Consider the following 18,597-nt stretch of genomic DNA (forward strand, 5'->3'; position numbering starts at 1 on the left):
GTATAAATTTCTTCTTTAACCATGAGGCGCCATCTGTTGGAAATATTATGAAATATTGGTTCGCGCCTATTCTTTTAAATATTATGAGATTAAATTTATTTACAGTATTTACACAAAATTTGTACATTTGAAAAAAAAATTCCCATTATAAAAACTGTTTTCCATGTTTGGTTTATGTGAATGATTTTTTTTGGGACTTTGCTCTCAAATCAAAAGATATTTTGAAAGAATTTGGACACACGACTGCCAAGATTCATGAATCTAATTTTATTAGTTTTTTGAATATTTTAAATTAGATTTTGAAGTTCCATGGCAGTTACTCGAACCTATCCAACTATTCTACCAAAACTTAAGGGATATAATTCATCTGAAGTTGAATAAACGACTGCCAAGTTCCACGAATCTAGCTTTATTATTTTTCCGAATATATACAACTAGCATTTGGAATTGTATAGCAGCTACTTGAACCAGTGCAGCCATTCCATTAAAATTTTCAGATCATATGTAGAATGTAATTCGACACACCTTTGCAAAATTTGATATTAATATCTCTATTATATAATTAATATCTCTATAATATTAATTAGACGGACGGACGGACATGTCCCTCCAGAATCAACGCTTAGGAAGAATATAACATGCCCATACCGGAGACGACTTCTTCAAATGGTTACAAACTCCATACAAAAGTGAATACGCCCTTCACGAAGATAGAAGAAGGTCAGACATCACATTATTATTTTTTAATATTATTGTAATCAAAAATGTCAACTTGAACAATGATGTAATGTTTTCAAGTTTTAAAAATATTTTGCTGAATCCGGTTATTGTGAAAATAAAATTTGGAAAATTTTGCAGTCAATTGTGAATGCATTACTATAGAAATTTCCCAATTGTCTTCAAGAAGGGAAAAAATATTGTTAACGTGTTTGTCAAAGTCAAAGTGGTTTTTAGATGAAAAGCGAAAAAGTTTGGAAGGAGGAGGGCTGTGTCAGCTGTAAAATAAACTGACGTGGTAAAACAATTTGTGATATTCGGCGTTTTTGACTGCCAATAGTTATTCTCAGTTAAGGTAATGTAATTTAGTTTGAGATTTGTGAAATAATTACCATTTGAATAAAGAAGGCTTCTGTTCATATACGCAGGAGGTTTATTATTTTTGAAAGAAAAGCCAACTGAAGAGAGTATTTAGGTGAGTTAAAATAAAATTTGTGATTGTAGGCTTATAACCTAAATATAGTATGTAAATGTATGTTCATACATATGTACATACATTTTTAATTTCGGAATAAGTAAATGAATGAAAAAGCGTATTATAACAAGAATCGATAAAGCAAATATAGTAGCTACTACCCACATGGAATAATTTGTTTATTTAGTTAATGATTAAATTTTACGTTGTTGCAGGATTTTATTTCAATGGCGACAACAAATAGAATGCTCCCCATATGGGGGCTTATAATTTCATTGATACTTGCGTATATTAGCAATGTTAAAGGAGCAGCGGTTATGTCTGTAGATTTAGGTAATGAATGGATGAAAGTTGGTGTTGTTTCGCCAGGTGTACCAATGGAAATAGCTTTAAATAAGGAATCAAAACGTAAGACTCCGGCTGTGCTGGCATTTCGAGATGGTATACGTACATTTGGTGAAGATGCTCAAACAATTGGTGTGAAATTTCCTGCCAAAGCTTATAGTTATTTATTTGATTTATTGGGTAAAACTATAGACAATCCAATTGTTGATCTTTATAGGTATGTTTTCAAAATTATGGAGAAACTATGAGTATAAGTTTTTCTATTCAATTATTTTAGAAAACGTTTCCCTTACTATGAAATTATCGGTGACAAAGAACGCAATACTGTTGTATTTAAAGATGGTGATCAAGAGTATAAAGTGGAAGAATTAGTTGCACAACTCTTAGCCAAAGCTAAAGAATTCGCTGAAGATTCAACAAGACAACAAATAACTGAATGTGTTCTTACTGTACCCGGTTATTTTGGGCAAGCTGAAAGAACTGCTTTACTTGTAGCAGCAAATTTAGTAAACTTAAAAGTCCTTCAATTTATTAATGACTATTCAGCAGTAGCCCTCAATTTTGGTGTATTTAACAAGGGTTCCATTAATGAAACTGCTCAATATTACATTTTTTATGATATGGGTGCACAAAAAACTTCTGCGGCTGTCATTAGTTTCCAAATGATTAGAGATAAGGTAACAAAAGAAAAAACTCCGATTATTCAAGTATTAGGTGTTGGTTACGACAGAACTTTAGGAGGCTTAGAAATTCAGCTAAGACTTCGTGATTATTTAGCTGATGAGTTTAATGCAATGGAAAAAACTAAAACTGATGTAAAGACAAATCCGAGAGCCTTAGCTAAACTGTTTAAAGAAGCGGGTCGTTTAAAGAATGTTTTGAGTGCAAATACTGACCATTTTGCTCAAATTGAAAATTTAATTGAAGATCATGATTTCAAATTGCAAGTTACCAGAGAAAAACTAGAACAATTATGTGAAAACTTATGGCCAAGAATTGTAAAACCATTAAATCAAGCATTAGCAATGTCTGGTCTTACAATGAATGTTATTAGTCAGGTATACAATTTTGTAAAATATAATTTAAAACAATATTTTAATATTATGAAATTTAAGGTTATTCTTTTTGGCGGTGGAACACGAGTGCCAAAAATTCAGGAAATTTTGAAACAAGAAATTAAACAGGAACTTGGTAAAAATTTAAACGCTGATGAAGCGGCTACTATGGGAGCTGCATATAAGGCTGCCGATTTAGCTACAGGATTCAAAGTTAAAAGATTCGTTTTGAGAGACGCAGTTATATTTCCGATCCATGTATCCTTTGAAAGGGATCCAGGAAATGGATCAGTACCGAGACAGGTGAAAAGAACCTTATTTACAGCAATGAATGTTTATCCACAGAAAAAAGTGATCACTTTTAACAAACATAATGCTGATTTCGATATATATGTTCACTATGCTGAGTTGTCGCATTTAAGTCCTCAGGAAATTTCATATATTGGAAATTTAAATTTATCGCATATTGAATTTACAAATGTTGCCGAAATTTTAAATAAAAATCAAGGCGAAAAATCTGAATCAAAAGGAATTAAAGCTCACTTTGCTATGGATGAATCAGGTTTAATAGACTTAACTAGTGTTGAATTTTTATTTGAAAAGCAACAAATTGAAGAACAAGAAGAAAGCACTTTTTCAAAAATAGGAAATACATTTAGCAAGCTATTCAACGTGGAATCAAGTGACAAAAAAGAAGACGAAAAAAAAGAAGATGCAGATAAAAAAGAAACAGTTGAAAATGAAACTAGTAATGAAAAAGATGAATCGACAACAGACTCAAAAGCGGGAGAAAACTTAGGTTCCAAGGATAATACTACAGAGAAAGTGAAATTAAACGCAACGGATACAACAGGTGTGTAGATCAAATCGAAATTAGCAATTAAAGGTTTTATAAAATAAAAAATTATTTGCTTTTTTTTATTGTATTATTTTAGCATCAAAAACTGAAACAGTTAAGACTGTAACAGAGAAGATTCCGGTTCCTCACACATATAATATTCAATTCGTTACCCCACTAGCTGACGATGGATTTGAAGAGATTTATCAAAAATTGAAAAATATTAATAAAATGGAATCTGAACGAGAACAACGTGAGTCTCTTTTTAATGCTTTAGAATCACATGTAATCGAAACACAGGACAAATTCACGCAACAGGAGTATTTAAAATGCGCAAAAGAAGAAGAAACTAAAAAGATTCTCGAATCTTGTGGCCAAATTTCTGAGTGGCTTTATGATGGTGGAGAAGAGGCTACAGCTGATGAATTAAATCAACGCTTGACTGATTTAAAGAAATTGACAAATGAGGTTTATGCACGTCATTGGGAGCACGATGAACGTCCCGAAGCTTTAAAAGCTTTAAGTGGTATGATTGAACATGCAAAGAAATTTCTTGCTACAGCCCAAAATTTAACATTAGAAAAAAATCCTGAAAAGGATGTTTTTACTTCTGTTGAATTGGAAACATTGGATCGTATAATCAATGAAACAATTCAATGGCAAAAAACTGAAACAAAAGAGCAGAATAAATTGAAATCCAATGAACCAGTAAGATTAACTGTCAAAGATATTACAGATAAAATGGCTTTATTGGATCGTGAAGTTAAATATTTGGTTAACAAGTTGAAAATATGGCGTCCAAAAAAACCTACAACCCCAGAAAAAGAAAATGGAAAAAGTGATAATATTAACAAAACTGTTGAAGATAATGTTGAAAAGCCAATAAAAGAAGATATAGATGAACCAGTGCCTAAATATAATGAGACCGAAGAAAATGAAGATATCAACCGAGAAATGAAAACAAAACAAGAAAAATCTGATTCGGATGATGAAAATCATTCAGAATTGTAAAAAAGGAAATTGATCATAATATTTAAATAGATTTGAATTTATTTATAAAAACAAAATATCTTAAAAAATGAATGGGAGAAAATTTTGTATAATTTTTAAGTTTAGGCACAATTTTCAAATGCTTTGTAGAATTTTCTTTTAAAATAATTATAACAAAAAAAATTTTTTTTTTCAAAAAAGGATATTTTTTTGTGACAAAAAACCAAAACGTGTATTAATGGAACTCCTTGTCTTTTAAAAAGATGATTTGCTCTTATATTATATTTAAATTTCAGTTAATTTTGTAAAAAGATTATTATTTATAAAAGAATTTTGTAAATACATTTGTAATTCATCGTAAATGAAATTTCAAATAATAAATTTTCGTCTAGTGCAATTTTTTATAATTCGAATACAATATTTTTTTTTTCCTATTTGAAGCTTGTGGCTATTTCGTACATAACTATTAGTCGTTTATTAGTTTTCTTGTAAAATTTTAGGTTTACTACTAGAAAAATACAGGAAATATTGAGCGCATACTCAATTTATAGTAATTATACAGTTTTGAAAAATTATGGAATTTACAATAAAAAATAATAAAGTAGAATTACTATAAGATATAAGACATTTCGTTATTGTATTTATATTTTACGCTAAAAATTAAATATTAGTTCTATCAGGAGTTTATAATTTTTTTTAATTATCTATTTTTTTTCTAATTGTTAGAGATGTTTGGTATAATTTAATTCTTTCGTTTTTTTTTAAATAATATTTGAAGTAATTGAAAATACAGTTTTAACTATTTTTTGTGAATAATAAACGACAACTTTTTAAAATTCGAAAAATTGTGGTTGTCACTATAAGATTCATGCTAAATTTTTGAACTTTAATTAATTTTTAAGAACTAGAAATATTTCAAGTTACATTTTATATACTGTAATTGAAATATGTGTATTAACTCGATTAATTTTAGTGTCATATTTATAAGGCTTTCAATTAAATATTACCAAACTTAGAAAGGCTTTAGAAAATTTGTTAATTAACTGGACTTATGATCTATTAAAATTATTTATATGCAAAGGTGCTAGATGGTTTGGATAACTTAAAGGAAGTCAAAAATTTTTTTTGTCTTCACAAAAAATTAGATAGTTTATAAATATGCAAAGAATTTCTATACAAAAACGAAATCTTAAGTTAAATAATATTTGAATATTAAAGTTTCTTCATGACTATTAAATGAAAAGATGAAAATAATTTACTCGGAATATGACTTAAAATGTAAATTAGAGTTCAGAATTTATGTATCATCCACTTTTAAAAATATTGAAATTTCAGAAACAAATATGTTTATGCATTGTTAAGTAAGGCTAAATTGACAAAACTACAATTTTTGGATATTCCATTATATGAAATAAGAGCAGAATTCAATAAATTTTGAATCGTAGTTCAACTTCCGTATCATAACGTCGACTAGAATATAAAATTTATTTGAATTTTCAATTTTAATATACACTAAAACTATTATTTAATTTAATTTAATGTAAAAATTAGAAAGATTTGGTCTAGTTTTATATCCTCTTGCTTTCTATCAAAAGAAATTTAATTTTAAATTAGGATTAAAATAATTTACGTTCTAAATTAATTTTAAATATTTTTTTTTAAATTAGCCTACTTCATTCCATAGATGCAATTATTTTAATATTACATTTAAGATAGAAGAAATAATTATAAACTTTTATAAATAATTTGTATATTTTCTTCTATTTTAAATCAGTTAAAGATCTTTTTCTTTAAAATTATATTTCGTGGTCATATAAATACATGAATGCATTTTGATCAAAGTTATCAAAAGTACTGAAACAATAATAAAAAAATAAAATAAAAATAAAATATGTAAAAAACTTAAACTTAGTGTTTTATTAAAATTGATTCATAATATGTAATAAAAGCTGTTTAAAACAAAACTAGTATTATGTGGTTTAATAAATTACTCTGATTTGATACTACATTGGGCCACTGTTGATATGTTATGTAGAAGATCACTCATTAAAATAATAATATAGATACGAAAAATAATATTTTTCGTACAAATTCAGATAATAATGTACTTGTTTTATTGTATACCGTAAAAAATAAAAAAAATGAGTAAATTTATAATGTGCTCATTTTTTTTTTATAAAAATTTGGAGAAAATTTCAAAATTTTTAAATTTACACTTTATAGTAAATAGAGTTAATATTGAATATATCTATATAGTATATGGTTAAGTATAAAGTGAATGTATATTAAGTATTATTAACTTCCTGAGTAAATTTTCTCTCAACAAAGCTGAATTCGAAAAAGAAAGAAGAAATATGAGGCACAAATGAAATGGTCAATGAAAATATTTCTAGTTTTTCCAAAGGGATCGTGTTATAAAGATCGAAGGAGCAAATAAAAGTGAAAATAATATATGTATCTTCTTGGATAAAATTATTCTTTTTATAAAATACCCGTATAACATTTCCATTAAAACAGAAACTTTTTTGTGTAAGCAATAGGAATATGTATTTGTAGTTTTCGCATGTGTAAAGAGAATATTATACAAGCGTACATTCATAATTATACTTTGTGCTAATATATTTTGATAATAAATTATAATTTAAGAAAAATTTTGAAGTATACATGAAGTATGAGTATAATACAAAAATTATTCTTTCTTCTAATATTTATTTTTATTTCTTGAATTTAAAAAATCTCAAAAGTTAAATTCGTAATTTTATAATAAAAATATTTAATAATTTAGTGTTGTAAATGAAAAATAAAAATAAAACAAAGTGATTGTATCGGTAAATAAAATATAGAAAGAGATAAGAATAAAATTTTGCCATTCTTGAGATATTGAACGTGAAAGATGATAGAGTGAGATAAAAAGAAGAAAACTTTTTAATGGAAAACCATGTGTGAAAATTATGGAAAATTGTTTTTATAACTTTTCTCAACTTTTTCTTATATTATTGTTTTTGTATACGATCAGTTTGAATCAATAATTGAATAATGTAAAATATGAAAATTTGTGTATGTGCACGTTATACGTAAATTATTCAAAATAAATAATTTATAAATAAAAAAACCCAATTGTTTTTGCTCAAAATTTTCGATATAATTACCGAAAATGCAAAATATTGTGAATGTAAGTAACGAAAATATAAATTAAATGAATCGATGTTGCATTTATTTAATAAGGGGGACCGAAATGTTCCAATATTTAAAAATACTTGATTAGCAAATTTTTACTATGAAAAATGTAAACTAAAAAAATACACTAAGCTGAAAGTTTAATGAACTTTAATTTTTTTCTTGGAAAATGAATTAGGATTAAAATTAGAAATATGTAGTTGTTGAGGTAAAAGATTATTGTTAAACTAAATAGTGACAATATTTTACGAGTCCGTTTATTTCATGTGATTCTTATAACACAAGATACAAAAGAAAAAAAATGAAAAAGATTTTGCTATGCTTTCATAATTTGAAGAAAAAGTTAATCTAGTCTAATATGACTTTTTAATTGAAAGACAACAGAAGCTTTAAATTTAATCCTTGAATTTATTTTGAAACTTTTATTTGATTGAATTTTTGCTGAACCAGGGAACAATAGATCATTCCTTCGGGTCGTGGTGCACTGTTACCTGATTTATTGATATTGTTTTTGGGTTTTTTAATTTAATATTTTTTTAAAACCAAAATTTTTTTCAAAATCATATTTAGCATTTCAAAACACAAAATACCTTAAAATTGGAAATTAGATTATTTTATGAATCGAAATTTTAAATTATTTAAAACATAGTCTTACTCCTTTTTAATTAGAAAATATTTTAGTAAATATTTTCAAAAAAAAAAAGAATTCAGTGCCTTTCATTATAAAAATTCTTTTTCTGTTATATAATTAAAGCACCTACCTATCTAATATTACCAAAACCACAAAAATTTTAATATGTAGAGCAGAGCAGTGAAAATAAAAATGGAAGAAAATAGAAAATATGTAGAACAAAAGAAAAAACTCATTAATGTTCGCCTGAAAAGAAAATCCATTTTCCGACAGGAAAAATTTTCATTAAATTTTTTTTTTCTTTATTATTTCGAAATTTAACTAATTTTAAAGAATTTAAAGTATTGAATTATAAATATAGTTCTCTATTCGTAATGTTTTGAAGTGTTATGAATTGCAGTGCATTAGAAATTTTGTATAGAAACAGAATTAGATTTGAGAAATCTGGTGAAATATTTGACAAATTTAATTTTTTTAAATATTTTGAGAAATTATGTGCTCTTTAATTTAAAAACTTATTTGGAATTTAAAACCAGAATAGAAAAAATGAATTTTATATGTTAATTAAAACCATTGAAAAAATAAATTGCAAATTAAAATTTAAAATAATTTATCTAAAATCAAACTTACCAATTTACTATCGTAATAATAGTATTTTTAAAGTTCTTTTATTATCCAATTTTTAACTTTTATTTGTAACTGAAGAAAAGCTGCCGGTTTTATATGTAACCTGCGATAGATGGTTTGGTGCCGGTTTTTGTTGTTAACTGGAGCTAATATCAACACAGTCCCCATCATTCAACTAACTCGAAACATGATGACTATATATGTTGGAAAAAATGTAAAGGGTATTAATATTACTTACTCGTAAAAGTAAAGTAAAATAATGAATAATTTCATTTTAATTTTTAACATACATATATTGAACATAGATTTAATAATTACCACATCGAAAAATTGAAAACACTTAAATTGTAAAGTAGATATAGAAAATTGTAGTAACCAATATTTCTATATTTATATCATACAATTTTAATTACACATCTGTGCATACATATTGTTATTGTCCATATTTCACACATAATACACATATATTAAGAACAATTTTAATTGTTGAAATTGCAGACAAAATCAATTATTAATGCAGTATGTTGACACAAGTTATATAACTTCATTTAACCTAAAAATAGAAAAATATAATTTTAAAATATAAATTATTGTAAATTAAGTTCGATATTTATATGGCAATATAATTTAGGATTACCATATACTCGTAATAATATTAAAAACTGAATTATTTGGTAGCTGTTATATTAAATATTTTATTATGATAATCTATCGAAAGAATATTGTAATTTTATCGTTACTTAGGAAAACCAAAGCGTTTATAGTAGATCAATTATGCCTTAGTGACTGTATAGTTAAATTTGTTTCTTGGTCAAAAATTTGTGTAGGTACTACATTGAAAAGATTCTACTTTACTATTTTATGAAATTATCGTACTAATATTTGGTTATTTATTTGGATTGAGAGAAATTTTATAGAAAATATGCTATAATTCTCTAATTTTTGTTATAAATTACTCACTTTTACCTTATATCAAATTCCCGAGTAATATTTAAATTTATTTTAGACAATTGAAATCATTTTTTTTGACAAAGATAATTTAACTAAAAAACAGTAACGGTTAAATATCTTATAACCAATGTGAATGAATAATAAATAATAGTCAAGTACTTTTTACTAAAATCAAGTGTGTGATGGAAACTCTTGTCTAAAAAAATTTGGAATTGGAATTTTTCTTACATATTAATTGAAAAAACTTATATGTTCGGTCTCCCATCTTTCTTCCCCCTCACTTATTATACAAAAATTTACTTGTTTTTATGATGATTAGACTATTAGTTTTACACAACTTTATACAGTTTATTGTACTTGTATTTTTCTCTTTAATTTGTTCAAGAGGATTTTATTCGAAACTGCTTGTATCAAAATTTATATTTTCTTAGATTTTATTCATATTCATGTGTATGTACATGTATACTTATAATAGATGTGTGTATATGCGAAAAATTTAAATGCAATGTAGTAGACAAGAATATATTTAATTTGTACATTATACAAACGAGTCTAGTATATCAACATGTACATTTTGTGCTAGTGTTTTTATTCTGAATTTTCATATACTTACATACATACATAGAGAATTATAAGAAAAATTGTATACTATTAAAAACTATAAATCAATGTCAACAGCAATCTAGGATTATTCATTTTGCAATTGAATATAATACAATTTAACAACCACACATTTAATGTTAGAGTCTATGAAAAAAAGGATATTTTATCCTATATCTTTGATTTTTTTTTTCATTTTATTTATAAAACATCTGTTATATAATCGAATTGACATGTGTTCAGAAGAAAGAAATTTTTCTTTAATTTTTCTTTGCTTTTTTAAATCGTGTTTAAAATATTGTAATGTCTGTGTAAGATAAGTTATTCAATTTTTTTAGTCAGAGATATTCAATTTTTTTAAGTTATTATATTCATTTCTTATTCAAGTCAACGAGATTTTTGAATTAATTAACATTTTTTTCTTTATTATATCGGAATACAATGTGTGAAGAATCTTTAACTTTAATCGATTGTAATTTCATATAGAAATTGGAAATGAAAAATGTATTTGGCACTGTATACATATATAGAAAGTGAGATCGATTTAAAAAATGCTTATTGGGAGAAAATTTTGTAGAACAAGGTTTAAAGTATGAAATTGATTTAAAACACTTTTGGCTTTAATGTTTATTTTTTAAAAATTTTACATACTTATATAAAGATATATGCGTAATGATGTAACAAAATTATGTTTTTTCGTTTCGTTGTTGTCAAAATTATGATTTTTTCGTTTTGATTATTTAAAAAAAAATGATTGTAAAATCATTTTATTATGAATTTGATTTCGTCCAAAATATAAATGACAGTCAATTAAAATTGAAACTTTTTACTTCTAAGTGCTCTAGTAGTTTAATTTAGAAATCATATACATACACATAATATATTTTTTCTAGTGCTTTTATTTAAACGAATATACTCGCTATAAAAAATTTCATTTTATTGAAATTTAATTTAAAGTTTTAAAACAAAATTTATCTTAAAAAAAATGCAATATAGCCAGGATAAGCGATCATATTTGTTATTGATAAATTAGTTTTACTAAAAATATTTTCTTTTTTCTCGAAAAATACGAAAAAGAAAAAAGGATACTAGTGCATAGATTCACAAAATTACAGCATGTACCTAAACACATACAATATACCACTATGATTGCCTTTTCAATCAATTTTTTTTGTATAGCTATTTTCTTTTAATCAAAATGGAAAAATATACGAAGAAAAAAACAAAAAATTTGAGTATATCGGAAAATAAAATCAAAAATTTATTTTTCTTTTCTTCCTTTTTTTTTTGGTTTTATACAAAGAAAATAACTGACCAAGCGTTAAAAATGTTTTCATGTATGTACGCGAGCATCTCACAACTTACAAATTGAATTTTTGCAGAAACAAAACAAAGAAAAATTGTTTTCAAAGAAAACAAAAGCATAAAAATAGAAAATAAAATTATAATAGATAAAAAAATATAAAAAATTTTTTGTTGAAATCTTTTAATTTTCAAAAATATTGGAAGAAAAATTAGCAAATTTTCAATATACAGTTTTGGTGTTACCGACTAACACATGTTTGATTTTACGTTTTAACATTTTACTTTGATTTAATAAGAGATTTGATAGATTTTCCAATCTCTGTATAATTGCTATACTCAATTACCTAGCTTCAATAAGAAAATGAATGATTTACGTTAAAAGATTTGAAATTTGGAGTTTACTTAAAATGGTTCACATAGGGAGAGAGTGTGGTTTGCTAAATTAACATTTGTCCAATAATAATATTTAATATTATGCTTGTTATTGTTTTAAAATATACATTATGTCCCTTTTTATATATACAAACATAATATATTTTTAGCACATTGATGAAAAGAAAAGTAATTTTCAATAGCTTTTTTCTTGTAACCATATGGGACACAATAATAAATAGTTTCATTAGGAAAACTTTCTTTTAATGTTATTGGATAGGGAAGAACAAATTCGAATTAAAATTATACATAGAAAGATAATTTTGTTCAACTAATTTGTACATATTTTTCCTAAACATTTGTTGTCGTTTTGTTAATTTTGTTTTTTGGGTCAAATTGATGTTTTTTTAATGGCAAAATAAAAAGAAAAAACACTTTGTATTTTGAATTTTTTTCTCTCCATTTTTTTGAAAAAATGAAAAATAAAAATGGGTTTTCATTATTATTTTGTTGAAATTTGTAATTAATTTAATTTTGAGTATGAACATTTTCTATATAATTTTACTATATATGTATAGTTTCCCGACTGCAATGTAGAGAAAACTTAAAGGACTCGCAAATAACGTTGGCCATGTAAGAAAAATAATAATAACATGACAAATTTTCGTTACCCATTTATAACATGACAAATTATCGTTACCCAAGAAGCTGAATAAAATCCGAAAATTTTTAACCCAGAAGTTCGCTTATTTACCACCTTGTAGTTTCACTAGTCTAAAAGCTACAATAATACAAAAATCCCTGGAAATTACAAGATTATTATATCATGCAATATAAATTATAGAGAGTAATTCTCGAATAACTGCATTTTTTATAAAATTAAAATATAGTTGTTAAGTGACGAACGTGCGCATATACATACATACATAACATGTTATTATTCAAATGAATCTAGCATAACTTTAAAGACCGGTACAGAATTTTCCAGCTATCGATTTTGCTTTGCACCGCTACAGATTTAATACTGCTCAAGTGAAAAGTATTAGCAATGTATTAAGAAATCGGGAAATTTTATCACTGTTGTATTTCACTTATTTTTCTTTGAAATATTTTACATAATTAGTGGATCTTTTTTTCAGTTTTTTGCATTTCAAAAAAAAAATTTTTCTTTTTTAATTTTATTTTTGATATTTTTCTTTTCTAATATAATTGTATTGCTAGATCCCCAATTACATACATATATGTAGCTACAAAGGATAGGTCTTGGTTAAAATGTCCTTAATGAGTTTTAAAAAAATTTCTATCAAAATTTTAAGTGAGTAAATTCAAATACATTACATTTACTATTTAATTAGTTTAGTTAAAAAGAAAGAATTGCTAAAGATTTTTTATTAGTGAATTCTTAAAAGAAAGTTCCGATTTTTTAAATTACTTGAAATCACAAATGTTAAGTTTATTTTCAAAATTGTATTTATTTTAAATAATGATAAAATTTTAAAGTAATTTTTTATATTGGAAACGAGAGCGCAGTACCCAATTTTAAAAAAATTTCTATAAAATTTTTCCAAATTAAATTTGTTTCACTTTCCATTTTCCTTAAGCCTAATAAGTTGAAAATTTAAAACTATGTACATGCACACATAAAACAATTGAAAACAAAAAAATTGTATTTTAAGTACTTATTCTGGGGTTAATAAAAAAAAGAAAGAATGAGTATATCAAAAAACAAAAAATGTTCTAAATATTTTGAGCTCAATCCGTCACAAAAACAAAATTTTATAATCCGTTTCAACTATTTTTATTGTTTGAGGTACAAATGAGCATATTAACTCAAAAAATGCGGTTTCTTAGGGTACAAAAATAATTAGGAATTCAAAACTTTACAACAACTTCAAAAATTTATCAGGAGCATAAGAGCATATTGAGGTTGTTTAAAAAATTAAACATCGTTTTTAGTGCTCTTGGTGTTTTTGTTGGGGTCGACTGTTTTCAGTAAATACATACACCAGTAGATTTATCTGAGTAAGATCGACAGATTTTGTACTAATTTGAAAGTTCTAATTACCATTAAAAAGCAGCCAATTTTCGGATAGTATTGTAAAATCAGATCTTGGATAGTATTGTAAAATCAGATCTTGGTAAATAGATCTTGGTATATTTCAAAAATTCAATTTAAATATAACAACAGGTTCCATATAATATGCAGATATTTATGAAATACAAAAAAGCTTTGTATTACTTTTCGCCAGCATAACATTTTAAGCATACCTAAATATAATTTTTACACGCATGTATATACAAATATTTTTAAAGGAATCTGCCTCAAAGCATTACGAATGCGATACTTTAAATATGCATCTGCATATAAATAATAGATTTCTTTCTTCATTTCTACAATATATAGACGACCTTTTTTCCTTTATAATGATTCTGTTAAAATTCATTCATTGTCTACATTTTCATATAGGTTTCTGATATAGATATATATACACAATCTAGATCTTGGGTTTATTACTCTATTGTAATAATATATTGCAAAATGTCGCTACAAAAACCTCCCATTATATTAGTAGTGTATAGTCTAACAGAAATAATACGATGTATATCTTGTGGCAAATTTAAAAAGGGGAAAAAAATGTTTATATATCCTTATGTACGTGTACATACAGGTAAAACACTGATAATGTTTTGAGGGAAGAAACCTACTGGTTGGTATATTTAAACCAACAGAATTATTACTAATTTAAGGCTATTGTTTTTCTTTCTCTGCTTATTAGATATTTACTTTAACAAAAGTGAAACTTGGATATATAGTGTCGTTCTATAACATGTTAATATTTATTTTGGAGTGTAGTGGTGGTATATACAGAATTGTGTTAACAGTCCTTTTTCTTTTATGAAATAATGGTAACAATGGAAAATTATGTTAATATATTCAAAATTGCTTGTTTTTATAATTTTTTTTTGTTTATACATAAGGTATGCCTCGTACAGAATGATGCTTTATGGAATTAAGTGAAAGATTTGTGCAGGGTGTGTGAAAAATTTTGTTCCTCGTTTCACTTTAATTTTTCTAAAAGGCTTCCTTGATTTTATGATTTTTAGAAAGGAAAAAATAAGTTATAATGTTAGAATGTGATTAATTTTATTATAGACGTATGGATCTTGAGACTAAAGTGACGATTGCAAACTATATAATAGCACAAAATCGATATATTCCAAGACTTGTTAAATTTTACGATATAATTCAAAATTTTCAATTAAATTCGGAGTTTCCCAAGTTAATTAACTTAGTTTTTATTCAAATTATCTATTTTCAATAAAAAAAATTATTTTAAGGCTTTATTAAAGTTAATTTATTCGAAATTAGTAGCTCTAACTTAGGCCTTTTTGATACCTCTATAATATATCATTATTTTTGCTTAGTTTCAACAACTGAAATGTATAACATTTATGTTGCTTTATACTTGACAATATAAAATTACATAATGTAATTTGTGTACATATATGGTTGATTGTGTGAATTTACATTATACAATACCATTTTTTACGCGCATAACTTATTATAAATGCTACATTAATAGTGTAAAAAAGTTTTCACCTGTTGGGAATGAATAACTTGGCATAGATTTTTTCTTCTACATAATATACAATAAGTCTATTTATTACAATCCTATTTAGGAAGAGAACAAAAGGATAACAAGTATGTTTAGGTATGTAATTGTAACCTGTAGATTTAATTTTGAAATAAATTTGTAAATCATGTCAGTTTTTTATATAATTACATATTTACATATGTATGTTCGTTTTATAAAATAAAATAATGTTAAATAATACCAATATTTTTAAAGTTTAAGGTTGGTTGGTTGCTTGACGTGGCAGATTCTTATTTTTGCGCTTCTCACCAGGTATGGGGACCTTCATGTTGCTCAAATTCTCCCGAAAGTCGTTCTACCCAATATAATTCTATGATCTATTACTATGTTTTATGGTCTGGATGGTGATACAACACCAATTCTTGCAATCTGTTGCACCTCCTTTCTTTGATAATTTTGTTATTGTACCCTTTCTCCAGGAGTGTGGTATTATTGTCTGAGTATTTCTGGTATATTGTTTGTATTATTGTTTTATGTTAGCCCATCCTGAATTCTGCGTACAAATTCACTTGAAACTTCAGTTGCTAAATGGTTTAAGCTTTAAGCCAGCCGATAGTAGAAGATGATCACTTTGCATATCCGCTTCCCTACGATTTCTTAACAATCGGACTTGAATACTCAAATAAACATTCGTTTTTATATTACTACTCCGTTAAAGCCTCCGTAATTTTTTTTTTAATTATTAATGTTTTGCTCATCAAATTATTGTGAAGAGTCCTGAAAAAGTATAATACATAACGGAATTTAAAATCAAATTGCATACGTATAACTTCGGTATGTTGTGCTTATTTTATTAAATAAATTTTAATTTATTAATGTTCATTAAAGCATTTTTTAGCTTGCAATTCGTAATTTATTACGTTCGATGAAGATATTTTGGCGATGTGTATAAAAACTTGTTAATTAAGTATGGATATTTTGCATCACAGTAGATTATTCAAAGTGAAGAAATTTGCATGTGATTATAATTAATAACAAGTGCAAAATATAAGGAAGAATATATAGTTTGTATAATGCTTAATAATCATTAAATTTTTCACTGACGAGGATTTTCTTTGAATTGATGGTTTTAAAGAAAAAAATTCAAGAAAATCATTTTTTTTTTTGTATTCCTGAATTGAATAAATTTCATTCATTAAAGGAGGTTGTTACAATATTAAAAAAGATAAAATTAGTTTTTTTTTTTAAAAACATTTACAATTAACACAAGAGAACATTAATTAACAAAATACGAAAAATATAGAGAAAACTGCAAAATTCATCATTAAATCATTAAAACTTGTAAACAAAATTAAATAAAGATTAATTAATTAATGAACATTATTCCAAAGAGGAGATTATGTAAGAGAATTTTCGAAGGACAATATTAAGCAATGCAAAAAATTAAATTTTTTAAAATAATTAATTATTGTAGCACAATAGTTTAAAACCTCTTTTAATGCCTGGTAAATCTACATTACTTGAAAATCTGAAACGTTTTATACATATCTAAGGTGTCATTGTCTTTTTCTCTTCTCTTCGATTTTGATCTTGAATCTTTAAGGAATATAAAAAAGCTTCGTCTTTTCTATAATTTAGTTACCATATCTATATAAATTCTTAAAAATTAAGTGACAATCTAATATTGTACTAGCATACATACGTACATAATTAGGGAGGTGAAATAAAAAATTTATTTTTGAGACATAAAACGAAATCCATGGTGATCTCATACTTTTAAAAATTATACTGAGTTTTTCTTTTATCTTTTCTTAAACAAACAGTCATTTAATAAATTTGTTCATAAGTATGTATGTATATACGGCTTCAAACTTACATAATGTATGAATGACTTAAGTTCAAAAAAACAATTCACTTAACAATCATTTATTTTGTAAAAATAAATGTTCAACAACATATTCATATAGTGTGAATATGAAATAAATTTTAATTTTAATCTTAAATTTTCAACAAAAATCATTAAATTTATTGCACATCATTTCTTTACGCAACATATTCCATATGAGCAAGAGATAAATTTAAATAAAATTTGACATAAATATGGTCTTAAATAAGAGTATACGTAAAATAATTTAAAATATTTATAAGACTCTCAGTCTGTTTTGTTCTAAAAATTTTTATAGAAAATGATTTGGAAATTTTATGAATGGTGCATAACATCTATTCTATACTTTTTGTTTGATAATATCATGAAAGACGTTCAGTGCTGGTTGACAAACAAAAATTGGTTATTTTTCTTTCAATTGAAACAATACTAAATAATTTTGATGTAACTAGTTTAAGGGGGCGATCTGTGCTCACATATTGCAAAATTTAAATTTTCAATATTTTTATCACCTTTTCTTCATTCGGAACATTTTAGTAAGGTTACGTTCGTATAACATGTTTTCAAAGAAAATATTATGTCATGTTCAACATACAAATGTTATTTATACATACATATATTATATAACATACTAATGTTACTTATTTGCAAACTTAAAATTTTGCAAAGTTGACGTTTAAGAATTCGTATATTTCATTAAATTAAATTATGCTGTTTTTAAATACTTTATTCTAATTGCTACCTCATTTTATATTTTATATTACGTTTTGTGTATGTTTTCACAATTTTATAAATTTCAATAAATATGTAAAGGCAGAATGGTAGCCTTGTTCTATATCAATCAGCAAAAAACCAAATAACTTAAACTTAACAACCTTAAAGAAAATTACAATTTAAATAAATATTTAATGTGGTCAACAGGTTGATTTGTATATTGAATATTTATTTTTATTTACTTTATTTTATTTCCTTCACTTTAAATATCACAAATCGACATTTTTGTTCAAATAATTTAGTGAAAATAGGTGCGTAT

The 18,597-nt window shown here is 25.1% G+C and overlaps 2 protein-coding genes across 5 annotated transcripts in view; both read left to right on the forward strand.

Moving 5' to 3' along the window:
- The first annotated feature begins 955 nt into the window (after positions 1-955).
- On the forward strand, positions 956-6,327 carry LOC129607612 (hypoxia up-regulated protein 1). The gene is made up of 6 exons (XM_055518697.1): positions 956-1,072; positions 1,146-1,192; positions 1,408-1,754; positions 1,815-2,595; positions 2,653-3,445; positions 3,528-6,327. The coding sequence occupies exons 3-6, from the start codon at positions 1,420-1,422 to the stop codon at positions 4,439-4,441; spliced, it is 2,823 nt and encodes a 940-aa protein (XP_055374672.1). The 5' UTR covers positions 956-1,072; positions 1,146-1,192; positions 1,408-1,419; the 3' UTR covers positions 4,442-6,327.
- Positions 6,328-6,791: 464 nt separating this feature from the next.
- Positions 6,792-18,597, forward strand: part of LOC129607616 (uncharacterized) — a 52,196-nt gene continuing 40,390 nt past the window's right edge. The window contains exons 1-3 of one of the 4 annotated variants that reach the window (XM_055518706.1): positions 6,792-6,949; positions 7,437-7,592; positions 8,934-9,076. The gene's annotated coding sequence lies outside the window, so the exon portion shown is untranslated. Of the gene's footprint in view, positions 7,593-8,933; positions 9,077-18,597 lie in introns of all 4 variants that reach the window. The other 3 variants (XM_055518703.1, XM_055518704.1, XM_055518705.1) reach the window with 3 other exon arrangements.

This window comes from Condylostylus longicornis, unplaced genomic scaffold (assembly GCF_029603195.1).
Source record: "Condylostylus longicornis isolate FDR11 unplaced genomic scaffold, ASM2960319v2 ptg000028l, whole genome shotgun sequence".
Lineage (NCBI taxonomy): Eukaryota > Metazoa > Arthropoda > Insecta > Diptera > Dolichopodidae > Condylostylus > Condylostylus longicornis.

Bases quoted from the DNA above. Each gene is read 5' to 3' on its own strand.
- LOC129607612 (XM_055518697.1), top strand. From the start codon at position 1,420: ATGGCGACAACAAATAGAATGCTCCCCATATGGGGGCTTATAATTTCA. The intron at 1,755-1,814 runs GTATGTTTTCAA...CAATTATTTTAG, and splicing joins CCAATTGTTGATCTTTATAG to AAAACGTTTCCCTTACTATG. The intron at 2,596-2,652 runs GTATACAATTTT...ATGAAATTTAAG, and splicing joins CAATGAATGTTATTAGTCAG to GTTATTCTTTTTGGCGGTGG.